Source organism: Alligator sinensis, unplaced genomic scaffold, assembly GCF_000455745.1.
Source record: "Alligator sinensis unplaced genomic scaffold, ASM45574v1 scaffold1473_1, whole genome shotgun sequence".
Taxonomy (NCBI): Eukaryota; Metazoa; Chordata; order Crocodylia; family Alligatoridae; genus Alligator; species Alligator sinensis.
Window position 1 is genome coordinate 12,729 of NW_005843100.1, and position 26,969 is coordinate 39,697.

Consider the following 26,969-nt stretch of genomic DNA (forward strand, 5'->3'; position numbering starts at 1 on the left):
ACCAGGATGCAGCTGGGGTGGGGGGGAGGAAGAGGCTCTCAGCCAGTCGGGAGGTGTGGTAGGGGGGGCATTTGGGTGCGAAAATGGTGGCCCCTACCACGATTGGGCCACAATATTACTGAGCTGAATCCATGATTTAAACCAGGCTTTGCCTATCATTAAGCATGGATGCTTCAAAAGTCACAAGTAGATAGAAAATCTTTGCTTACCAGTTCCAAAGACAGGGCAGGGGAAGATTTCACAGTTATCACCCCAACCAGCACCCAAAGTACAGCAGCATTCTTGTTTGGTAACGTTAGCTGTCAGCACATTATCGCAGAAATTAGCATCATTTAGATTGTAGTAGCATTCCTTCTTTTCATTTTCAGATTGATCAGCATCTACCGGTAATTCTAAAGATGAAAATATATCATAAAAGTATACGTCAGATCAATCAGTCTTATAACAGATGCAAGAGAAAAGCAATGGCATGATGGTGTCATGGCACCATTTTCCATCTTGAGGGCTGGAGTCCTTAAAGAAAAAAATATGTAAACCATTTTTTTTTTTTAATTCTGAGAAAAAGCAGCAGAAATTCTCAAAATCTTTCTCTGGATTTTTTCTTTTTTAGAAGTTTCCATTTTCAGATCTGGCTGGAGTAAGATTTTCCACAGATAAACAACTGCCTTGTTTAAGCCATGCACATGCCCCAATCTTTTCAAGAACAAAAAGCAAAATTTACCAAGCCACAGTTAAAGGGCACTCATTCTTGTTGGAGAAAAAAAAATACAATATCCTCAGAGGTCCTAGAACAAGTCAGTCTAGAAATCTGACTAGCCATGAATGTAAAAGAAACATGCTGTTGAAGCCTACCTATCTCCAAAACACTGCCCATCTAACAGCAAGTTTTCACAAAATATTCTCCTCCTGTTTGATTGGGCTTTGAGAAACTTCAAGTGGATTTTGTAATGATTTAATAATACTGTATTTTCTCACACACCACATGCACCTGAATAAGATGCATACATTCTTTCTGGAAAGCAGGATGTAGAAAAAAAGGCTTTTTCAGAGTCCTGGCCTAGAGCTGGCTTTTTTTGTGGAGAGGTTGTTCTGTAAAATGGTTGCCAGCTTCTTTTCGTCAGCAAGCTGAGAGCAGCTGTGAAAGAGTGAATGAATACTGGACTCCATCCCTCCTGCCTGCTGGCCGAAAGAAAGTGGTTACCCTTTCGCAGCACAACATCTTCATGCGTCTATTCCAGGGAAGAAAATCAGTTTCCCTGTTTAAGACGTGCACCCCAATTTTGGAGGGTTGATTTTTGGGGAGAGGGTGTATGTTTTGCAGTATTGTTAGCAAATACGGTACCTGATCATACCCTGTACATTTTGTATATGCACTCCCCATGATATTGATGTTAAAAACATCACAGATGCTCAAATTTGTTGGTTAAAAGTAAGTGTTCCACTAGGGATTTAAGAATGCAACCTTTTAAGGTAACAAATACATTTGTTCCTATTCTATATACTTTCCTATACAGTGGAAAATTCTTTATAGTCACTACTTACAATATGACTACAATTATCTAAAATAATGTAAAAAGGAATTACTCAAAATTACTTTTTGTTGGCAGATTTGCAGGTACTTTGCAATTCAGATTATAATGTAATGTTCCTAGTCTAAGGCATTTTTTAAAGTGTCACAAGTTTCCAGGAGGACATGAAATCCATATTTTATGCTTGAGTTATAATGCATTTCAAATCGTTATGTGATGCGAGGATTCAGATCAAAGCTGTTATAGCATTTACTTAAGTCTTGTTTGCCTGTTGGCCCTTTTGAATTTGGCTGGAAAGAAAAGGCTTTGGGATGGCCTAACAGTAGTTCTTTCTACCATTTCTGGGGAGACCCAGGTTCACTTCACTAACCTGGTACAAGTCTTGTACTCTGGCCCCCAAGGAGCTCAAAAGCATCCTCTTCATGCCAACGATGGCATGAAATATCCCCAATTCTATCTAGTCCTCTCTGCCCTTCAGGACTGTAGCTGCAATATAGGATTTCAAAGGTGGTAAGTGTAAAACAGGGCCTAAGAAAGTAAAGTATATCTCAGGCCCTTACTTTCTTGTTTCTTCTATAGCAGCAATTCTCAAAGATGATGCTGTGAGATCATGTTATAGTTGCCACCGGAAACCATACAATGTTAACTTCGTTAGGTGTGCAAACATCTACACCTGATTCACAAGATAAATCCTGAAATTTCAAATAGGAATCCATAATGTCAAAAATATTTCTGACTTGTTGTGGTCTTTCTAAGTTCTTTGCAACAGAATAATTTCTCTGTTATTTTTCCATAGTCTAAAAATGAGTGGAAGCTAAGAGCTAGCAGTTTCTGAGAGGTACCTTATGTCTAATGAGGAGTGCCTGGTGTCTAAAACAGCTGAGAACTAGGGGTATGCGAAGTGGGCCACATTCGATTCAGAATTGCCCTGAATCAGGGACAGTGATTCAATGTGTTGATTCAGATCACTGTCCCCAATTCGATTTGGCTGAATCCGAATCTGAAGATTTGGAGAATCAGCGATTTGGCCATAGACACAGCTTAAAATGTTTTTTCCACGTACCTTGAGGTACCAGGTGCAGCTCATGAACGCTGCGATACTGGGGCAGATGAAGTTAGGAAGTGGTCCACTTCCAGGTCTACCACCGAGCGCGCTGGGGCCCCACCCTCATGCCCCTCTGGCTCAGTGATCGGCCATGGGGGGACCCTGGGTGCCCTCCCAGACCCAGGAGGCACCAGTTGCCGGGCTGGGGGGGGAGGCAGGAGTGGGGTGCCAAGTGCACTCCCTGTCAGACCCAGAACTGGACCGGAAGTGCTTCTGGTCCACTTCCAGGTCTGCTGCCAAGTGCTCTGGGGAGCCCCCTGTACTCCTGTGGGACACACCATGCGCCCCAGCATCTCAGCATTCACAAGCCGCCTGGTACCTTGAGGTATGTAGAAAAAACATTTAAAGCTGTCCAAATCGTTGAATTCTTCCAAATCTCTCTGAATCAATTCAGAGGGTTCCGATTCAATTCAGAGAGATTAAAGGGTCTCCTAATTCAATTCGGATTTGGAGATTTGGCCACCGAATTGAGCCGAATCTCCGCCAAATCGAATCAGGGACCGAAGCTTTGCACAGCCCCACTGAGAACCACTGCTTTAGATCTTCAATACAAATTATGAGATGACAAAATGCATCAGGCGAAAAGGTAAAGGGCATAATAACTTCTTTGTCAAATGTGATGTTAAAATACTAAAACATTTGACAGTTTTATTAAATAAATTCCTTTAAATTCCTTTTAATTTAGCATACATGAGCAATTCCATTTGTGCTGCCTATTGTTATGTTTTAATTCAAAGGAGTAAAACAGCCCATTCTGGCTTGAGTTCCAAATAAGCAATTGCGTTTGTTTCTAAACTTCCTCAGAAAAGAAAATACTTCTGTTTGTGGAATTCAAGGAGCCAGCAGACACCTATGTTCATACTTAGTGCAATGTTACCACCTACCATGTAAATTCTCCTTTGCTGTTTTGCCAATATAAGTAAGGGTACCTTAAGGGAAACACCCAGATGAGTGCTATTTCATCTTTGTTAGTTTAGTCTGTGGTCTCCCCTCATCAGATAATTACAATTTTCCATAATGTGCTGAATTTCATAAAGTATGGTGGTTTTGTGGTATCAACTGCTGTCCAGTAAGAACCAAATTAAGACTATCATGTGTCATAGAAACTCAGCTGAACTAAATCTGTTATTTCAAGGTGAGAGAGCAGTACTTTAGCCACCAAATTATACATTTTCTTTGGACATTTGCCACATGTCTAGCTGATTCAAAGCCAAAGGCTTAAATAGCAGAAAAACCATGGCAATTTTCACACCATTTTCCAAGGAAAGAGCACCAGAGGCTGCCCCAGGGGGAAGCAGAAACAACCTCATTGTGCAATTACTTATTCCTATTTTATATTTGATGTGTTGGTTTCTCCTCCCATTATCTGTCCAGCAGTTTAAAGTCTGTTGTTTACACAGCTGTGACTGAGGGATAGTCAAACAGGCGTCATGAATGTTTGGAAAGCGAATGAGACACAAATCCTTAAAAAAGAAATTTACAAAGACTAGTCTGTGTCTACAAGTTTGTAACTTCTCTTTCATATTATTGACCTTTTAGTAAGCAGATTATATTTTGTGATATTTTGCTGTAACTTTTCCTTGGGAGAAATGTTACTAATTAGATATTTACTTTTTTCATGATGTTGGTCTCCTCTGTTTCATTGTTACTAAATTAAATATTTAGGTCTACTAAGGACTTTTAGGATAACATGGCAATTGATCTAATTGCTAATGTGTTTGGTACAATACTGTTACAGAATTGCTGTGCTATAGAATGCTTGCCAAATGCCGGATGTAGGAAATTAGATACAGAATATGCTTGTGAAAATCTCCCAATTTGATGCACACTTAGCAAGGTAATGGTGCCTCTCTTTTATGCACATCTAGAATTTGTGTGCAAATCAAGAATTTGCACATGTGCGTCCAGAAATGCACAAACAAAATAGAAATGTCTGAGTAAGGACATACATTTTCTCAAAAATATCTGGTAGTAATTACAATATTTAAGGTATTCTATAAAAATTATAAAATTTAAAATTTGGTTTTGGATGCAAACTCATTCTAGTGCCCAGAAACTAATAGTATACACCCCATGAATCTCTTCTTGCCTCTCTTAAGAAGTCTAGCTTTCCAACATTGTTAACAATATATATTTTCTAGCCTTGAAAATCCACAAGGTTTTGGATCATACATTTATTATTTCTTCTTTGGCAAAGTAACAGTTATATTGGACTAATCCAATTACTTACTCTGGATGTCAAAACAGCAATTCTTATTTTTTACCCAAGGAAAACAATAATTTAGTTTATGTAAAATGCTAGATAAAAACAGACTTTAAAAAAATAATATTATATATTAGTTTCTTTGGAATCTGTACCAATAGGTGTACATATTGGGACTTCAGGTTCACAGGAGAGCACATTTTCTTTTCTGACCATCAGTAATTATAACAAGTTGATGAATATTAATTATGCAAACAAAATGTTGAATATAGAATAAAGGTATAAGAACCTCTATATAACTTGTAAAAGGATACACAAGTAAATTAATAATAAAAAATATTCAGGCAGATTTTCTCCAGGAGAAGATGATACAAATATCTATCCAATATTAATCTGAAATAAAGTTTCTGTAATTTTTTCAATCAATTTTTATATACATTAGGAACAAAAGGAAGAAAAGCAAAAAAAGATACTTGAAACATGCATGTTCAATTGATGGTTTCTTTTTTTGTGTTTTTTTTGTGTTTTTTTTACAACTAAGTTGAAATGAATACTGAAACATGATAGGATGGCCTGAAACTGAGGAACTGAATTTTCATACACTAATAGGATCATTTCACAGCAAATAATAGGTGAATTTCTGCCAAGGAAAACCTAAATAAAAGGAAGTTCCAGATCCCCAGTGGTGAGTAAAAGGAAGTGTGAACATACAGTGTTCCACAGAGGCAGCAGCCTTTAACCACATGTAAAACATCCCTGAATTAAAGTTATGCCTGAACTGTCCTCCCTTAGGAATGGCATCCTACTTCTGTTTAGCAGAGGAAGCAGGAAGACATTCTTTGTGCACAAGATAGCATAAGAACATTAACATTAAAAATGGATGAATGCTGAATACATCTATGATGCCTGTGGATTCGTAATGCAGAAATGTAGTACAGATAAGATATTTTTCTTTTCAGTGTAGGTCAGATGAGGCACAAGCTAATTTTGGAAGTGAGGCCTGTGGACTGAACAAAGACTCCAGGCAGCACCCTGACCTGCCAAAACTGCAAGAAACGTGGGCATTGCATCAGCTTTTACAAGGGCGTACCATGAACTCAGTGCCTCCCTCCCTTGTGGGTGGTGCTAGATGGAGAGCTGGAATAGTGGTCCTGCACCTTTTTGGTTCTTATAGGCAGTGTAACCTTGCTGCTACTGTTAACCTTGCAGATGTCTTACCATCCAATGAATATCCAATTTCTGTGCAAGTCAAAGGGAAAATATGCAAGTTTCAGCCACTAGTTCTGGCATGAAATGAAAACAAAAGGTGCAAGTAAAATATAGGCTTTAAAAAAGTACACTTTGGCTACTCTACAAGCAGTCTTCCAAAACTCACATATGTGATAGGTAATGTTACCACTTCACAGTTTGAGTGTTCAGTTCCCAAGATCTTCATATTCTGACGCAGAATCTCACTGGAGCAAGGCAATGGTTAGCCACCAAGAAATCCAGGAAAAAAAATATGCTACGTCTTTCATTCAGCATACAAAATAATATCCTATTTAAAGAGGAATTGGCTATGGAAAGAGCTTTCTTCCCTTGGCTGTGCACGAAAGTGGAAATTAAAGAATGGCAAGGTTTGGCAAGATTTTATGTCCTTCACAAGCAACTTATACAGATCTGTTTCTAGTGCTGCCCAGTAACAGATATGTTCCTGTATTCCACTTGTCAAATAACACTGCATATGTTTAAAGCCTGGCTAAAGAGCAAACTTCAGTGAGCTGAAAGAATCATACAAAAAGTGGAAACTTGGCTATCTCCCTATAAGAGTATCACATGGGCATGTAGGTTGAAAATCAGGAAGAACAAGGCACGATTTGAGATGTAACTAGCAATGGATGTAAAAGGCAATAAAAAAGATTTTTCAAGTATGTCAGAAGTAGAAGAAAGAACAGAAAATTCTAGGTCCCTTACTGCAGTGGTTCTCAACAGGGGGCATGTGAGCAGGTTTCAGGGGGTCCACCTGGCCTGGCCCGGCCCAGTGTGGGGAGGAGCTGCATTGGCCCCCCAGGATTCAGGCAAGCCTGCCTGGTGCCACAGCCTCCATTGTGTGGGCAGCGCTACAGGTGGGGCCTTGGGGTTCCCCACTGCCAAGACTTGCTCGCTGTACCCAGGGCCGTGTGGGCAGGGCTGCAGAACCAGGCTGGTCCTCATCGAGAAAAAGGTTGAGAACCCCTGCCTTAGTGAATGGGGAAGACAATCTAGTAACAGCTGATGCAGAGAAGGCTGGAGTACTGAATGCCACTTTTTATTTCATTCTTCATGAAGAAGGTCAGTTATCAGATGATGACTGCAGCTGGCAGTACAGACAGGGAAGGAGATAATCAGCCTGGAGTAGGAGAACAGATTAGAAATTACTTAAAGAAGCTGGACATTTTCAAGTCAGCAGGGCCAGATGAGATGCAACCTAGAATACTCAAGCAATTGGCGGAGGTATTTGCAGAGCTACTGACTATTCTCTTGAGAAGTCATGGAGTTTAGGTGAGGCCCAGAACAACAGGAAAAGGGTAAACGTAGTGCCCATCTTCAAGAAAGTGAAAAAGCATGATCCTGGAAATTACAGACCAGTCCGTCTGATCTAGCTACTTGGAAAGACTATGGAGCATGACATCAAGGAATTGATTTCTAAGCATCTAGAGGAAAGCAAGGTGATTAGGAACAAACAGTGTGGATTCATCAAGAACAGGTCATACTTCACCAACCTGACTTCCTTTTGAAACAAGATAATTAGCTTTGTGAATGAGGGAGAGCCGTGGACATGATATATATTGACTTTAACAAAGTTTTCAATTTGTCTCCTCCTACATTCTCATTAGTAAGCTATGGAAATAGAGTCTAGACAAAAGAATTGTAAGGTGGATACATAACTGATTGGACCACCATGCTCAAAGAGTAGTCATAAATGGCTCAATGTCCAGTTGGGAGGAAATATCAAGTGAAGTTCTTCAGCTGTCAGTCCTGGGTCCCATACTGCCTAACAGCTTCATTAATGATTTGGAGGATGGGACTGAGTGCACAGATGGCAAATTTGAAGATGACAACAAGCTGGGTAGAGCTATAGACACTTTGGAGGATAGGATTAGGATTCAGAATGACGTTGGTAAACTGGAAACATGCGCTGAAGTTAACGAAATAAAATTTAATATAGACAAGTGCAAGGCATTTTAGAATGGAACAATCACATGCACAAACGCAGACTAGGGAATGACTGGCTAGGGTGCTTTACTGCAGAAAAGGTCCTAAGGGTTACAGTGAAATGTTAGCTGAATATAAGTCAACAGTGTGCTCTTGTTGTAAAAAAGCAACAGTTGTATTAACAGGAGCATCACTTGTAAGTCACAGGAAATTATTTCTTCTCTCTTCAGCACAAGTGAGACCTCACCCACCCATAACCAAACAGAAATTCAGTGCACACAGACTAGTTTAAAAATGGCAGAACCCAGTCTAAGATAGACATGGATTGATGTGGTAGCAAACTTAAGCGATTTAGACTGGTCTATCAAATTTCTATGCCACATCCTCTACAAACTCAAGTTAGTTTGCAGTCTGTCCGCATCCCAGGCTGCTTTGCAGCCCCTCCCCACTTGCTAACCCTCCCTTATAGGGAGGTGTGCTGAAACTTGACTTGTGTTCAGCTGCTTACTTACCTCTGAGCTATCACAGAGCTGAGGCAGCCCTGTCGGGGGTGGGGGTAGGAAGGAGGGTCTGTAGCTCAGTATTTTTCTATCTTTATACAGTGCCCCTAAGCGGGGGTGGGGATGCAGGGAGGGACTGCTCTGCAGAAGGAAGAATCGGGCCCCTTGGAGCTCTGGTGAACATGCTTTCAGAAGGAGGGTAGGGAATGAGGAATCTGCATGCTGCTGCTGTGGTCTCCAGCCAGCTGCCCTTCCTGTGAAACAACACCTCACAGCTCCTAGCATGTCTACAGGCACCTTTAGATCACTTCTGCCTTTGTATTTTTGAACATCTGTATGGAGCCCTGTGTCTGGTTCTGGATGCCACATTTAAAGAAAGATATGAACAAATTCAAGAGTCCAGCAGAGAACAACAAAAATTCTTAGAGGTCTAGAAGAGAAGTCAGCAACCTGCTACAAATGGCAGGCTGCATTAATGCAGTTCCGCCAAAGGCAGGCTGCTGCTTCCAAGTCAGCTGTCACTGCCAATTGCCGTGGCTGCTGGACCACATGTTGACTCCTGCCTGGAAAACAACCTACTGGGAAAGTGGGAAGAACTGAGATTACTTAGCCTGGAGAAGAAAAGACTGAAGAAGAAAATGATAGCAGTCTTCAAATACCTGAAAGAGAGAGACAGGGTTATAGCTAGGATGATAATGGGCTGTTCTCTGTGGCTACAGGGAACAGGAAAAAAAGTAACAGCCTTAATTGCAGAAAGGTAAATTTAGGTTGGATATTAGAAAGAACATTCTAACTATGAGGGTGGTTAAGCATTGGAACAGATTGCCTACTGAGGCTGTAGAACCATTCTTGGGGGCTAGACAAACACTAGACTGAAATGGTATAGACAGGGATGATCCTGCCTCAGGAAGGGGGCTGGACAAGATGACCTCTTGATTAAGGTTCCTTCTAGCCCTATAATTCTAATTCCCTGATCTCCCACTTAGTCCTGACTTGCATGTCTTCTGATTTCCTATATGAGATCTTCCTCCATGATGATTCGTAGCAGATACTTAAGAATGCATTTCATTATGGGAAAAAAATAGACCCACATGGGGGAAAAACAGTTCTCTTTCAAACTGACCACAGATAAAGCCTTGCTACTCAACATGTCAAATAAAGGCAGATTCACAGCAGATTATGCAGATACAGAGACTATGATTGTGCATGCTGTCTAGACTCTCTGGGCTTTTCTTACCCTGATCCAGAAACTCTGTTTGGTTCCTTCAGCTGGGATCAGATACATGGCTCTGCTCCTCAGGTTTGTCTTTTGTGACCAGAAAAAAGTAGCTGGATTTACCAAATATCATTCATTTGTAGCATTGCTAGAAGGAGATGTCACTCCTAGTGCTTTCTTTATGCTTTATCCTTGAAGTTATCATCAGTGATTGTCATTTTCGTTATCATTATTCACTATCATTATTAATATATTGAGATTAGGCCCTTGTATGATGAAAATGCTTTGTAGTTTTTTACAAGTACGAGTAGATGGCAATACTGTTATGCATTATTCTTCTACCGTTATGCATTATTCTTCTTCAGACTAGCTTTAGCAGTTCTTCAGCTTTTCATTCCTTTAATTACTTGATCAAGTGAGATCCTCTCCATCTAATCCTTTACTACTTGGTTCATAGACTTGTCTAGTTTTGTGAACGATGTCACTGATGTTTCATTGATAGCAGTTGTGTGCTACTGTGCTGTCCATTCAGTGAGCCAATACAGGCTATGTTCAGTGAGCCAAATCCTGGTTTCACTGGAGTTGCAAGGATTTTTATTTGGGAAATGGGTAGAAGAGAATATCCATAGGCTTCTAAGCCATAGAGACTGGATATTACCTTCTAAAGCCAGCTCAGCCTGCAATGTAAAATCAAATTTAAACAACAAATATTTACATAAATAGGAAAAAAAAATGGTCATGTAAATCAAATCCCAACATCTTGTGTGTTCTGCTATTGCGTATCCTGGTCTTGTTTCTTTCTCCAAACTGGAGCTGTGTAGCTCAGCAACTTTCAGTAAGAGATCATTTAATTAGGGTCTTACCAGTAGCATGCACAATTAACGTAACCTGCAGTATCTCAAACAAAGCAACCGGTATGTTACCTGGTGAGGTACGGAAGCGACACTGTCCAGTCATTGGGTCATACTCCTGATTGTCATCAGAACACAAACACAAGAAGGAACCTTCTACGTTGTCACAAAGGGCTTCACCACATACGCCACTCAGCATTTCACATTCATTCACATCTGGAAAAGAAAACACACGTGGATTCAGACATGTTCTTCATCAGGGACAGGTTTTTTTTTACCTGCTGTATCTGTGCCAATGTTGCCTGCAGGAAAACAGAAATGATCCCTGAGGAAGGATTAAAAGCTGACTGCTACTTAAGGAAATTAGTTAAATTAATTATAAGATAAAGTTAATTGAAAAGTCATACTAAAATAATAAAATGCTGGTGTTGATTTAATTGTAGACCAGAGCACAGCTGTAACATAGGTGGCATGACTGGTACATTTATGCAGCAAGCAAGGTTAGTATGGGGTGCAATCTGAGGTGCTGGCCAGTCTATTATGGTATGGCTGGCACTGGAAGCAGTTTAGCAGTTTTATTGTATTGCTGTGAATAGGTTACTCTGCTCTGCTGAGAGATGTGTGTGTGTGTGGGCGTGTGCATGCATGCATACTGGTGGTGGTGGACTTCTAAAATCTCACATAAAGCAAAAACCTCACAGTACAGCTCTGCACCAGTCCTTTATTTATTTATTTATCCTCTCTCCCCACCAACATATCAGTTGCCGCCCTTATATCTTACAGTGTAAGGTACTGGATCCTATTATACTAATGTTACTATTATCAGATAGCAAGAAGCCTTCAGTATTCATTTGTTCATGTTATTTAAAAGATACTGTAGCAAACATTTTGCCTTTACTGATTCAAAACTCATTGACATCCATGAGTGAAAATGGAGGGTTGTTCGTTGTAGCTATGTTGGTCTAAGGACATAGGCAGACAAGGTTCTTTGGATAGATGTGGTATCTTTTATTAGACCAACTAAATAGTCAGAAAAAAATGTTCTCTGCAAGCTTTTGGGCACAAATGCCCTTCTTCAAACCATACCAAATGGATCCTGACCATGCCAGGACAAGACATGTAAAACCTGCATGTCTCAGGTTTACAAAAAACTCATTTCCACCACTCCCACAATAACTGCATTCCACAACAGAACCATCATCATTCCTGGATTTTACACCTGCACCTCCAGAAATGTAATATATTTCATCCAGTGCACCAAATGCCCTGATGGAAAATATGTAGGAGAAACCAAACAACAACTGTGCACTGGAATGAACGCACACCAAAAATCCATCAAAGACAAAAATATACAATTATCTGTGGGTGCCCACTTCTCACAAGACAACCACTCTCTCTCTGATCTCTCAGTTCTAATGCTCAAAGGAAACTTGCAAAACACCTTTTGTAGATAAGCCTATGAACTTCACTTCATAAATCAACTGGATACAAAAAATCATGGACTAAAAGTAGACACTGGATTTATGACACATTACAACCTGCCTGCCATCTGATAACCCCAGGTAACCTGCCTGCAGCTGACCACTTGCTCTCCTTCACACAGTTCCCTCCGTTCCCCCGGCCCATCTCTACCTATTGTCTTTCCAACTTCTACTCATTTGCATTTTCAAAGACCTGCATGTTGTAAATTAGCTGCTTTTCTACCTTGGAGAACATATATGGCCAGCAGAGTCGCCCAATGCCGAAAGAAGGGCGTTTGGGCCTGAAAGCTTGCAAAGAAAATTTTTTCTAACTATTTAGTTGGTCTAATAAAACATATCACATCTACCCAAAGAACCATGAGTGAAAATGGTGAGTGATGGCAGGATTTGGACTGCGATATCCTGAAAGAATTCTTTTCTCCATGCCTAGCCCTCCCTTCCCCGAAATCCCACGTTCCTGGGGAGTACCCCTTGGGGGCATCTACACACAGCCATATGGCAACGTTGCTATGGTGCCATGCTTTTCTACTTCCTTTTGGGTTGTTACTGCATCGTGCACACACGCACTGTTAGATTTACTGTGTTGTGCGCACGGTGCAATTAGATTTTGTCGCTATGTCATTGTAGCAGCACGCTATACCGGGGAGCACACTGCTACAGTGACATAGCTGGTGATCATGCGTAGACCCACATGATTGCTGTGTCACCACAGTGTGCCATACAGCGACATAGTATATAGCTACATCACTGTACGGCAACATGTAGACGTGCCCTTTGAGTCTTATGAACTCGTTTTGGTCATATTCCTCTCTCCTGTAAGACTTCATTGGGTGCTCTGGAGCCCCAAAATGGTATTCCTGTATCACCTAGTGAAGTCCTTGCAGAAAAATGCAAGTCTCTTTTTCCAAATTAGAAATCATACAATAATCTTAACTACTATTGGCTTGGGACAAAAAGCATCCTACAAGCCCTACACTTGGATTCCTAAATTCCTGAACCAGACCACTTTAAAATCTTATTTGACAGGAAAACTGTCTGTGGTTTAAATCAGGGATAGCCAACCTGTAACATATGCTATAAGTGACATGGGCAACCTGTGTGTGGTGTGCAACAGGTCAGGGCGGGGACAAAGCATAATGGCAGGTAGGGCAGGAAGCAGAAAACAGAGTGAAAAATGGGACAGCGAGCACAAGGAAGAAAGTAAAAAGCAGAGCAGAAGATTGGGCAGGGAATATAGGGCAGGAATCAGAAAGAAGAACAGCGTATTGGACAGGGGAAGGGGATGGGAATGACCCTGGGGGAGGCTACAGGGCTAAGTTGTAGAAGTGCACTGATACATTGGTCTAATATTGGATCAGTACCGATATAAAGACAACTGGCTGTATCGGATATCAGTCCAATGGGGCCAATAATTTGGCCAATAAATGCCCATGCTGTGCGCAGCTGCAGTGCAATACTTAGGCAGTGAGGAGCACAGCTGGCAGCATGGAGAGCTGCCTTCAGCTGGTAAGTCCAGTGAAGTGGAAGAAGAGTGGGGAGGAACCTGGGGGTGGGCATATCACTGCCCCCACGGTGAGGGAGGAGGCAGGGACAGGGGCAAACACTGCCTAGGTGGGGTGGGGGTGGAGCTGCTGCTCACAAGGGTGGGGGGGAGGCAGCTCCCGCTGCTGCTTGCACCCTGGGACAGCATGGAGGGGGGTCCCCCCCGGATCTGCATGGAGTGGGGTAGGCTGCAGCCGGGGCTGTGCAGGGCTCTTCTCGGCGAGGGCTGGGCTTGGAGCAGGCGCCGGCAGCACTGGGAGGATCCTGCATCCACCTCAAATTTTGGGTGCTCCGCTCCCAGTGCTGCCACCGCCAGCCACCTGGTGCAGCCCCAGCTCAATGCCCCGCCTCCACCCACACTCTGGGAAGACCTGGGGCTGCACCAGGCAGCTAGCGGTGGTGGCGCTGTGAGCAGAGCAGCAGCAAAATTTGGGGTTGATACTGCATCCTCCCAGTGCTGCTGGTACCTGCTCTGTCTGAGCCCAACCCCTGCTGAGAGAAGCCCCACACAGGCCCGGCTGCAGCCCACCCTACCCTGCACAGATCTGGGGGACACCCCCCCCATGCCTTCCTGGGGTGCAAGGAGTGGTGGGAGCTGCTCCCCCATGGGCTGTGGCTCCTTCTCCCCCACACACGCCCTGCCTGAACAGCACCTGCCCCTGCCCCCTCCCTCACCGTGGGGGGCATTGATCTGCCACCCCATGCCCCTTCCCTTCCCCCTCCCCTTCTACCACATGGACTTAGCAGCTGGAGGCAGCTGTATTAGAAATCGAATTGGTATCAGCTGACATGCCTCCTTAAATATCGGCTAGCAGTATCAGCCCCCTAAATCGATATCTTTGTACCCCTACTAATTTGTGGTAAACTTGCCAAGAAGGTCAGCCCCCAATGGTTTAAATCAGTGGTTTTCAATTTTTTTTTTTCATGGACCACTTGAAAATTGCTGAGGGTCTTGATGGTCTACTTAATAAACTTTTGTGTGTCCTACAAATCAAAGCACATAACTCATATTTTAATATCAGTAGTCTTACTTTACAAGTACAGATATTCTCAATTGTTCCGCAACCTTTCTGTGGACCACCTGAATGGAGCTTGTGGATCAGTGGTGGTCTGCGGATCACAGTTTGAGAACCTTTGGTTTAAATAATATGGGATAGAAAGGAATGTGCAGCATGGGTCTAATTCTGCTTTGACTTAAAAGTGATAGGTGTTTTACATCTGAATGTTACCATTACTATGTATCTGCTAACTTCATAATTGTAAACATATTAAATTATTTATTATAATATACAAATATACATATTTGTATGTATATTTAATTGAAAAACAACAGTACGGCATCTGAAATAAAGCACACTGACTTTTTTTTCTTACCCAAACATAAATATGTAGTTATATAACTTAAAACTGATATTGCATGTCTTTATATTGTCTTGACTAGCTGACTCAACATATTCTCAATTATTTCATTTATTCTTTTTGTTGTCTCTATAGCCAGAAGGAAGGATTTTTTCTGGGAAATCTAGCTGGTAAGTTTTTTTTCCATAAAATTGTTTTTGGTAAACTATTAACATTAATCTAGCATCTCCTGTAATCTTATTATCATGCGTCCAGTTTAGTAACACACTAAGATTATTCCACAGTGCCAAATCATTTCACTAATACCTAAAAAGCAAATGTAACTTCTTACAACTTTTTCTCTTTTTTTCTTTTTGTTGAATTTATTGAATTTGTTGTAAAGTTATCATATGCAAAATGTCACACAAAACACTTGATTGCTCCAAAACTCAAAAGAAAAGTATAAATATACAAATAGAGGAACAGTTTATATTACTTTGATTGGCTTTGTTTATGTTTATATTTCAGACCCTTAAAAACCTATCACCTCTCAATATGATCACCAAAAATTAAGGAATTCATCAGTGGAAGCAACAATGGCATTCACACTAAACAAAAGCCCAATTAAAGCAAGCATCCCTACCTAGGATACCTTAAATCCCTACTGACATAACCATGTGTTTAAGTGCCGGTTAGGGAACGTAAGGCTGAAGTGAAGAGTAAGGTAAGGTCGAATTGAAGAGCTTGTTTATGTGCTACCTTGTGCTACCTTGAATTGGAGCCTCAATGAAAAGGCTTTACTACCCAAACATCATAATATCAAACACATGCAAGCTCCTCTAAGGGCATGGAGAAACATTCAGTTGGAGTGGTCTGTAAATGGGAGGGAGAGCTATCGTTTAGGAGCATGCAGCAGCTACTATGTTCTAATGCTACCTGTGCATAACTCTGTAGTGATACAAGTGAGCTAAATCACTCAACCTTAACCCTGGATGAAACTGGGACCATGTCACACATTATATTTTGGATGTGTTAACTGCACTTAAAATGGAATCGCATGCACATTCACGCACTAATACACACACTTAGTATAATCGTATCATAGCAAAATTATGACTTTTTGCAGGAGAAGTATCTCCAGATCATATTGAGTAACACTTGTTCAGGTATCTGTTCCATGGTGATAGCATGAGTTAAAAGACTCCGGTGCAGAATGGGGCTGGAACTGACAATCAGCTGATTGTTGGTCTCAGCCCTGGCACCACACTGGAGCCAGTTCAAGATGCTGATGCAATATTGGGGCTGAGACCACTGGCACTGATCCAGGGCCAGTTCAATACTTCAGTGTGGTGCAGGAGCAGGAACCAACAATCAGCTGATTGTCAGTCCCTGCTCCAACAGTGCATGGGAGCTGGTTGAAGTCTGCCATGGCAGAGACCAGGCTTGCCCTAGCATGCCAGATGCAGGCGCTTCCAGGCTTGGCAGTGCTGCGTATGTGGCAGGGAAGGCATAGGCTCTGGGTGTGGGGGCTGGATGTCTTCACAGGAAGGCATGCGAGCTACAGTGCCCAGTGCCAGGATCAGTGTCCAAGGGGAGGGGTGGGCACAGCCAGTTCCAGTCCTGTCCAGAGTGGGCTGAGTCTGTAGTAAGCACTACTGTGAGTCTGCTGAGAACATGTTCTAACTTTCAATAGAGCAAGGTAATGCTTACTATGATCTCAGAACCGCCCCTGCCCCCAAACATGTGGTAAGTGTCCTGTGTGGCAAGGCTCTTAAAGTTGTTTTTTGCTAGATGTGTATTGCTTCAGGTTATGACAGTGTACCAGCTGCTCTAGACTGTGACCTTAGACGAAAGGTGTAAGATGTAAGGTCACGATGGTCTGGCAGTAAAGAATTACTTACTGATAAGACAATAATCTTTCTGAGGCACAGCTAAGGCTGTGTGTTCAGATGCAAGGGTAAAGAACTGCACATAATGACCCCCCCAACCCTCTGGCACTGCTCAGCTGTCATATACCTCAGGCCTTGTAAAACCATAGGATCCAACACAGGAAGAGACCTCTTGGGCAACTGACCCCAATCCCATGTTACTGTAGGTAGCCATGTCATATAAGCCAACTGAAAACTATCTACCAAGCTCCATCTTAAAAGCAGTTAGCGGGTAAGTCTACCAGTCTTCCTTGCTGGCTCACAGAACATAGCTGTGGAAGAGGCAGGCAGGAACAAAAAACAGAAGTAACTCATGCACCTAGAGACCTTAGCTACTTTTGGCATAATGAGAAGAAAATATGCCAAATAAGGGGAATAGCTTTTAAAATATTAGTACAGGCATTTCCAACTGGTTTGGAGAGATGTTATCAGGATGTGCGTGCAAGTGTTTAGGTTGGATCTGGAAGGACTGTGGTTCTGCAGCTAGTTGAAAAAAGGTAAGGCTGTCAGCACCACATTTCTAAAAAGAAGCATTTTAAAGAATTTATTTCTAAAAGATTTAGTAACATTGGCAGAGGAAACATTATAGAAAACTTAGTTGGCCTGGGAAGATTCAGTGTGCAAAATTTGGAAACTAAATTCTACCATTTGTGTACTAAAAGCAGGAATTTTACCTCTGCTCCAAGTGCAATTCTCAAACACTTGTGTATTTCCTTAACTTGAAGCTCCTAAGTAATCTCCCTGACTTCAGGGGAATCAGAGTTTCTCTTAGGTCAGAAAGTCCACACTAAAACAGGGCACAAACAACTCAGGGAAAACTGATGGGATGTTTTTAAAAAATAACAAGAATAATAACAAGTTAAGAAATAACTATTTGAGAAATGCAGAGGTATTTGCTTTCAAAAACATTTTTTTTTGTGGTAATGAGCTAACGCTGCCTCCCACTGACATCAATTGGAATTTTACCAGCAGCGTGAGCAGTAAGAGCAGCCGGCCATGTACTGTATAAAGTCTCTCTCAGGTTTCTCTCACCAAAGAGTTAGAAATCATAATTCTTTCCTCATTTTAACTTTATTCTTTCCTCATTTTAACTTTATCCACAAATGAATCAGCTTGAAACTAGATGTACAGCAATCAATTAATTAATTTCTTTTTCTGGCCCTTAGAGAAATGAAGCATTAACTATGTGGAAAAGGCCAATTAACTGGTTGAACCAGAACCTGTAACAGCCATATACTAAAAGGTCACACTGTAGTTCTCAATGAGTAAAAAATCAAATGTATACAAAGGCCTAAGTCTTTTAATTAAAAATAATTCAGAGGGCCAGATTGCCTGCTATGGGCAAGACCCACTCAGCGTTATGTAGATAGTACATTCCTGGTTCTACGTCCTTGGTTTTATGTCCCTCAAGGTGCAGCTACACAAGATGCTACTGTGCAATAGTTACTATGTATTTATTTAGTAATTTTATTAGCAAGTACTAAATAAATGTGCAGTAACTGGAGTTACTGAGCAGTAGTGCCGGCAAATGCCTTTTAGACGATGCTACTGTGCAGTAGCATATTAGCACTGTCCGTGCTGTGACGCACTACTACAGACTACTATTTTTCAGCTACTGTGCAGTTAGTGTCTCATGCAGATGTGCCCTCGCTGTCCCAGCCCTGCCTTAAGTATGAAGCTAGCTAGTGAGGATAGCTAAAATCCCATGAATCTTGGTCAGGATCTCTAGGCACACACTATGACAAGGTCTCAGGGGGTTGGATGGCACAGTATCTTTGCTTCCCAGTATCTGGGAATTCCCCTGTCCCCGTACAGATGTGGGCAATTTTCGCTTCAAAAGTTCCTTAGTGAAGCCTAGGGGTGTGAATGGAGCACTGAAAATTTGACCCATTACACTAAATGGATTTCAAAAGCAATAGTGGCTTCCTTTATATTTGTGTATGTATAGGAGTTATTAAAAAGTAGTGAATGCTATATTACAATTAAAGTTCATTTAAGGTGAAAACTCTGTTTTTATTTATAAATGGGAGCCAGTAAGTTAGCATGCTGTAGACCGAACCCCAAAACAAACCAGAATTAAATTAAACATTTTTTAATTGAATTATTAAAAATATTTTTTTAACAATTATTTTTCTCTCCTCTCCATTCTACTCAGCTCAGTGTTACGGGTAGAAGTGTTTCATCTTGAATCCAGTTTGCAGAAACTGCTTAATGCATACCTTTTGTTGATCTGGTATTAATTTTTTATTAGAAATTTGTGCTGCTTCATCTCGTGCTCAAGTCTAACCACCGCTATTAACAACAGATCTGGAAACATATTTCTCACTAGAGAAATCTGCAGCTTTCACACATTCAAGGAAATCTCAGATCTTTTCATGGTCATAGGTGTCTTTCCAGGAGCCTGAAGCCAATGTTCAAATTTGTTCAAACACTGTGCCTAAGAAGGTACGCTAATTCAGACTGGCTGTACCACACGCCAGACTATATTTCCTGTAGGAGGTAGTACAGAGTTCTGGTTATTCAGCTAAGAGACTAAACAGATGTTGCATTTAAATAAGCTAAAGTATTAAATTCAGTCCATTATGATTTACATTTGTGAATGGCCCTGACATTTGCAGAAATAGTAGGGGGTTTGTTTTTTTAAAGAGATAAAATGAGTGGCTCAGCTTATTTGCTGTTAGTTTCCATTCAACCCTAATAACAGGTTCTCATTAAATGGCTACATGGTAAGTTTCCACAAGGTATGAAGTTTAAGTGAGCAAAGCATAGCTGAATATTATTTTACTCTAAAATGGTATGAATTTAAAACAAAACGATAGAAAACAAAATCATCTTATAAAAAATACATCTTCCTTGGAGATGTGTGCTACATCACTGGAGTGCTGCGGTACAGACTATAAAAATCTGAACACTCACCGACACACCCTTGCCCATCCTGGGGGTCCTGATACCCTTGGTAACAGAGGCAGCGGTAGGAGCCATCTGTATTTTCACAGAACCCATGATTGCCACATAGAGTGCTGTTAACACATTCATCAACATCTGAAAATAAGACATTTTAACATCAGACAGACAGAATACAAAGCAACTTGACAGTCAAAGGCAGGCAGCAATATACAATGTATATGAACAAAGACAGACAATGCCTTTAGAAGTAGATAAACTGGGGTATCTGAACATGTTAAAGAAATCAACACAAAGGACAGGAGACAAAAACATTGTATGTTAGATAAATCTTTACATACAATGAATTAAGAAAATTTATAAGAACATTTTATCAATCATAGTTTCATAGTTGGTAGGATCGGAAGGGACCTGAGCAGATCATCAAGTCCGACCCCCTGCCATGGCAGGAAAGAGTACTGGGGTCAAATGACCCCAGCAAGGTGTTCATCTATCCTTCTCTTAAAGACCCCCAGGGTAGGAGCCAACACCACTTCGCTTGGAAGTTGGTTCCAGATCCTAGCTGCCCTGACAGTGAAGTAGCGCCTCCTGATGTCTAGCCTGAATCTACCCTCTGCCAGCTTGTGACCATTATTTCTTGTCACTCCTGGGAGTGCTCAGGGGAACAGAGACTCCCCCAATGCCTGCTGGTCCCCCCTGACTGGTTTGTAAACAGCCACTAGATCCCCTCAGCCTCCTCTTGTGGAGGCTGAACAGGTTCAGGTCCCTTAGTCTTTCCTCGTAGGGCCTGCCCTGCTGCCCTCTGATCATACGAGTGGCACTCCTCTGGACCCTCTCGATGCTGTCCACATCCCTCCTGAAGTGCGGCGCCCAGAACTGGATGCAGTACTCCAACTGCGGCCTGACCAATATCGCATAGAGGGGGAGGATCACCTCCTTGCACCTGCTTGAGATGCATCTGTGGATGCATGACAAGGTACAGTTGGCCTTCCTGACCACATCCCCACGCTGTCAGCCCATGTTCATTTTGGCATCAACAATGACTCCAAGATCCTTTTCTGCCTCTGCACTGACGAGAAGGGAGTTCCCCAGCCTGTAGGTATGCTGCTGGTTCTTCCTCCCCAGGTGTAATACCTTGCACTTGTCAGTGTTGAAACCCATCCTGTTCTCATCTGCCCACCCCTGTAACCTGTCCAGTTCCGATTGCAGCCTATTCCTCCCTTCTAGCATGCCCACTTCTCCCCACATCCTAGTGTCATCTGCGAATTTGAACAAGGTGCTTTTTACACCCCCGTCCAAGTCACTGATGAAGATGTTGAACAGCACGGGCCCGAGGATCGAGCCCTGCGGGACCCCACTGCCCACATCTCTCCAGGTCGAATAAGACCCGTCCACCACCATTCTCTGGGTGCAGCCCTCCAGCCAACTAGTGACCCATTTGACTGTGTAGGTATCAATGCCACAGTCTCCTAGTTTTTTAATGAGAATGGGGTGAGAAACAGTGTCGAAGGCCTTCCTAAAGTCCAGGAAGACTACGTCCACCGCAACAACTGCATCTAAGGATTTTGTGACCTGGTCACCAGGTTGGTCTGACAGGACCTGCCTCTAATGAACCCATGTTGGTTGCCCCTAAGCATAATCTCCCCTATCAATATATAATAATGGTTATGCACATGCATCCTTAAGATGTATGTTACTCTAATATATTCAGAGAGACAAACACCGAGAACAATTTCATATAGTTAATTTTATAGGAACCATATTCTGATGGATTGTTAGTTCTTGGTCATCTCCCATCTGATTAAACAACTTACCAGATTACAGACTGATCAAACAAACACTGCTACGTGAAGCATAATGCATGTTACCAGAACCCTCTGTTTTAGTGCTGTTATCCTTTGCTGCAGTACTAAGTAGTCAATAATATGGGTGAAATTCAGCCCTCACCCTAGTAGGGTAGCACAAAACCCAGCATGCATTTAAATCCCATTGATACGAATGCAATTTAAGCATGTGCTTAAGTGCTATGCTGAATAGGAGCTAGAAACTTCATCTGGGGAGGCGGGGAGGGTTATGTGGGATGTAAGCATTGGACAGACCTTGTGCTGGCTTTCTGTAGGAGTGTTTCACCACTGTGCTAAGAAGTGACAGATATTCTTTAGAGCTGTGCAAAGTTTCAGTCCCTGATTCGATTCGAAGATTCAGCCTGATTCAGTGGCCAAATCTCTGAATCGGAATTGAATCGGAGGACCCTTTAATCTCTCTGAATCGAATCAGAACCCTCTGAATCCATTTGGAGAGATTTTGCAATTCGGATGTAGACGCAGCTTTAAATGTTTTTTCTAAATGCCTGTAGGTAGCAGGGGCTTGTGAGTGCTGGGGTGCCTTGAGTGTCCCACAGAAGCATGGGGGGCTCCCCAGCATGCTTGGCAGCAGACCCAGAATTGGACCAGAAGCACTTCCAGTCCACTTTCGGGTCCACCGGGGAGCATGCAGAGGGGCCCTCCCACGCCCCTCTGGCTCTGCAACTGGTACCTCCTGGGTCTGGGAGGGGCCCCCGGGGGCCCCCCAGCAACCAATCACCAAGCTGGGGGAACACGGGGGGCCCCCCAGCGCATTCCCCAGTGGACCCGGAAGGGGACCAGAAGTACTTCTGGTCCACTAGCAGGTTCGCTGCTGAGCACGTGGAGGCCCCCCCCCACCCCCCCTGCACTCCTGTGGGATGCTCCATGCACCCCAGCATCGCAGCGATCACAAGCCACACACGTACCTCGAGGTATGTAGAAAAAACATTTAAAGCTGTGTCTATGGCTGAATCGCTGATTTTCTGAATTAGCATTAAATCTTCAGATTTGGATTTGGCCGAATTGAATCAGGGACAGTGATCCAAATCAACTAATGAAATCACTGTCCCTGATTTGGGCCAAATATGAATCTGAATTGAATACGGCCCACTTCGCACACCCCTAATATTCTTCCATATAAATGAATAGGCCTAATCTGCAAATGATCTTCCTCATATGCATGGTGGGACTTTACTTTGTAGTTCCTGTTTCTGGCTTGTTGGCTTCAGTCATGAACATCACTCTGTACTGTCTTGAGTAGTCTTTGCTCTCTGTGCGAGACAGCTGCCCCATCAGTTTATAAGGAGACACTGCTACTTGTGGCAGAGAATGGTCTGTTATCCTAAGCATATTAAGAATGCTGTGAATACATTATTTTTATCTCCGTTTCAAATAAAACCTAAAACCAAATCCTGACCATTTGTGATCATTAAAGATCTCCTGGCATGTTTTTCAGCAGTAAGGATGTTAACCCAAATTGGGTTTTAGCCAGGGTACTGGGGTTAGTACATTCTTCCTTCTTAAATTTCCCCTGCAATTTCCAATGTAGAAGTTATTTCCTTCCTAGAGGCTATTGTAAATGTTGAATAGTGATACTGTCCACTCTGAAACAACTTCTGTGTTGTTTCAGAGGCAGCTGTATTTCAAGTGTGGAAAAAGTGATTCATTTATAATTTATAAAATGTGCCAAATACAGGCAATAGCTGTACATGCAGGTTAACTATGCACAGTAAAACATACTTAATTCGGGAAAAAGCAAATTGGAAGAAGACTCCAAGAAAAACAACAGGTAACACAGACACAACCTCCAACTCCCATTTTTTCTCCTCTTCTGTTGTCACATGCAATAATTTCCATTATGGCCATTACAAGCCTTATATATTAATTGATCTGAACAGATGGCAGGATAGAACTGTTCACCAAGTCATCTAACAGGTCTTTGAGAAGACAAGTATTTACTTTCGATATCTCTCAAAGAAGAAACAATCTTATAATTTCATTTTAACAAAACCCCTTCTGTCCACCCCTAGTATTCTCTGCCACATCAGTGTCACCTTCTTATTTACAATATTGAAGGCCTGAGAAAATCAGCAAGATGTAGCTCCTTCCATCCCCTTCACATATTCACAACCATGTCAACTTCATCTTCTCATTCACAATGAGCCTCCGATTCGGTTTGGGGAGATTCAGAGAGATTTGACAATTCGGACATAGACACAGTTTATATGTTTTTTCTACATACCTCAACGTACCAGGTGGCTCATGAATGCTGAGATGGTGGGACAGATGGAGCACAGGGAGGTCCGCAGCGTGCTAGGCGGTGGACCCAGAAGTGGACCAGAAGCACTTCTGGTCCAGTTCTGGGTCCCCTGCGGAGCATATGGGGGACCCCCACTCCCACCCCCTGGGTCAGCGACTGGTGCTTCCTGGGTATGGGTGGGTACCCAGGGTCCCCCCGCAGCTGATCACTGGGGGGGGGGGGGGGGGGGGGGGGGGGGGGGTCGGTCCCTCATGCGATCAGCGGTGGACCTGGAAGTGGACCAGAAGTATTTCTGGTCCACTTCTGGGTCTGCCGGCAAGCACGCGGGGAGCCCCCCTACTCTCCTGTGGGACGCGTCATCTGCCCTACTGTCTCAGCATTCACAAGCTGTGCCTGGTACCTCAAGGTACGTAGAAAAAACATTTAAAGCTTTGTCTATGGCTGAATTGCTGATTCGCCGAATCAGAATCGAATCTTCAGATTTGGATTTGGCCGAATTGAATCAGAACAGTGATCTGAATCAGCTAATTGAATTACCATCCTCCAAATCAGGCTGAATCCAAATTGAATACGGCCCGCTTCACACACCCCTAGCATAAACATCAAAAAACAGTTACCAAGAACCTTATTCCTATAAGGTTCTATTATTGTGCATTTTTTTTCTTTTTTTTGAAAATAGTATGTGTGTTTTTGAAAAATTATCCTCTAATTATGGTGAATGGATAGAACAAACCAAACCAATAAAAGCTACTGTATATCACGGTGTACAAGTTGACATTTGAAGGCCAATTTTTAACTCTTAAAATTCAACCTCGGCTTACACACCGTATTACCATCCCCTGTGAGTGGCGCTGGGCTTGGTGCTAGGTTGGTGCAGCCCAGGCAGCACTGTGTGCAGGGGATGGGGCTGCACCAGCCTAGAACCAATCCTGACACCACTTGCAGAGGATAGGGATGAGGATGGGGACAGGTTCAGCTGGCATGGCCCCGTACCTTGCAAGTAGCATAGGGCATGCAGGCAATGGGTTTGTGCCAGCCAAGTGCTGAACCTGGCCCTGACAGCTGAGAGCGGCACTGCCGAGCACCAAGCCAAGCCAAGCCATCCCCTGCAAGCAGCATCAAGTCCAGCCCTGTCCCTTGCAAGTGGCGCTTGGCTGGCATGGCCCCAACCCCTGCAATCAGTGCTGGGCTTGCAAGGGATAGGGTCATGCCAGATGAGTGCCAAGCCTGGCCATCTACCATTAGTGGCGCTTCCAAGTGCTAAGCCTGGCCCCACCAGCTGAGCACCGAGCCCAGTGCTGCTTGCAGGCAGTGGGGCTGGGCTTGGCACTTAGCAGTGCTGCTCGCAGGGGATGGGACCAAGTGCTGAGCACTGGTAGGGGATGGAGCCTGTCCCTGTCCGCCTCTTATACATCATGCTTATGAAAATCCTTATTTTTTGCATCACAAAACCAGGGTTGACCTATATACCATGTCGACCCATGCACCTTGAAATACAGTAATAGAGCAGCAAGAGTAACCAAGTGTGTGTGTCTCTGTGAATAATGTTAAAAAGACAATGTCAAGGTTGAGAGGTCAGAAAATTGTTTTGCATTCAAAATACTTCCCTCTTCCATCCATTCACCATAATCAGAGGATAATTATTTAAAAACACACGTACTATTTTGAAAAAAATGAAAAAAATGCACAATAATAGAACCAATAAAGACTGTTTGACCACCGCATACATGTATGGGTACTCTTTATATCTCTTCTTATTCCTAAGATTAGACCTGCAAGATATACTTTTTATTGCATTTTTAACTTTATAGTGGGTTTTTTTGCAGATTTTCTGGCCACAAATAAAGGTTCTGATGTTATATTCCTTATTTAGAGAAAACTCCCATTTAGGCCAAAGGGAACTCTAAAGTAACAACCGTAGGATTGAGAGCTAGAGTTATAAGACAATAACATAATGTTAAACTATAATTGGCTACTGAAAGAATAAACAACATGGATTTCTGGGTCACAGAACAAAGTTATAATTTAAAAGAGGAGACAAGAAGCTGGGTCTTTAAAATTATTTTAATTATGGTATCTTTTTTTCTCTGTAACTACCAGTTAAAGAAAATAAATGGGGGGAGAGGGGAGGAGGAGGGGGAGGACTGTACAACTCTGTTTTCAAAAGGCAAAGTAAAATAACTGAATGAAAAGCTGCAGACACAAATGCCACCTTGCAGCAAGCATCCTAATTAAGTATATAATACATACACAGAAGCTTATTTTATTCTTCTAAAAGTATACACTCTGAACATTACTGACACATTCAGTAAGTGACCAGCAACCTATAGAAAGGGCACAAGAACCAAATATTTTTTTCCTTGTCTAGACAGTTCACTCAAAGGGCTCCTGTTTTATAGCCAGAAAGGGCATTTGTTTCTTTAATTACCCTCTAAGGCATGTGGCGTGTGATGGGCAAAGCTCTTGCTACATGGAAACGAAAGTGAGGAAAATAACTAATACTCCATATGTCTATGCAATTAAAAAGTAGCTCTCTGTAACTGAATCCAAGGCCTGATGGTTCATTGCTTAATCAAGCTACTATTGATCTGAAATCCACAGGAATTTCACCTATAAAATGAATGCAGGATTGATACTTTGTTATTTATAAGCATGTGTTGAAATCTACCCCTATTATGTGGGCGGTTGGGTCCCACCTCAGGAAAACCCTGCAATTCAGGACAAATACCTTACTACTGCCTAATTGTAGGCATTGTACTCAAGCCTTATTAATATCTACTGTAAGCTTTTTTGTTATGGACTATTTTGTACCATGTGCTTGTGCAGGCTCAGTACAAAAGGATCCTAAGCTTACTTAAGACCTCTAGGCACTATCATAATCCTAATCAATAACAATAATTGGATGGAGCAATTAGGTGAACTACGATTTTGGATGTGGGGTATAGCCGGGACTGTGATGGGCAGTTATTTCAGTTCTAAAGAAGCGGTACTTCTGTTTTCCATTCATGTTCTGGTTCATTCAGGCTGAATGTGATCTGCCTGAGACCCTAGTCTATCTACTTCAGCAGGTATCAGAAGACTCTTGAAGGTTGTT

At 42.4% G+C, this 26,969-nt stretch overlaps 1 protein-coding gene across 3 annotated transcripts in view; it reads right to left on the reverse strand.

Moving 5' to 3' along the window:
- The window catches only part of LTBP1 (latent transforming growth factor beta binding protein 1), a 212,997-nt gene that overhangs the window by 10,999 nt on the left and 175,029 nt on the right, over positions 1-26,969 (reverse strand). For all 3 annotated transcript variants that reach the window (XM_025193791.1, XM_025193792.1, XM_025193793.1), the window contains exons 20-22: positions 19,784-19,909; positions 10,651-10,794; positions 210-392 (exon numbers count right to left, since the gene is read on the reverse strand). In XM_025193791.1, coding sequence (XP_025049576.1) covers positions 210-392; positions 10,651-10,794; positions 19,784-19,909 — 453 coding nt within the window. The remainder of the gene's footprint in view (positions 1-209; positions 393-10,650; positions 10,795-19,783; positions 19,910-26,969) is intronic.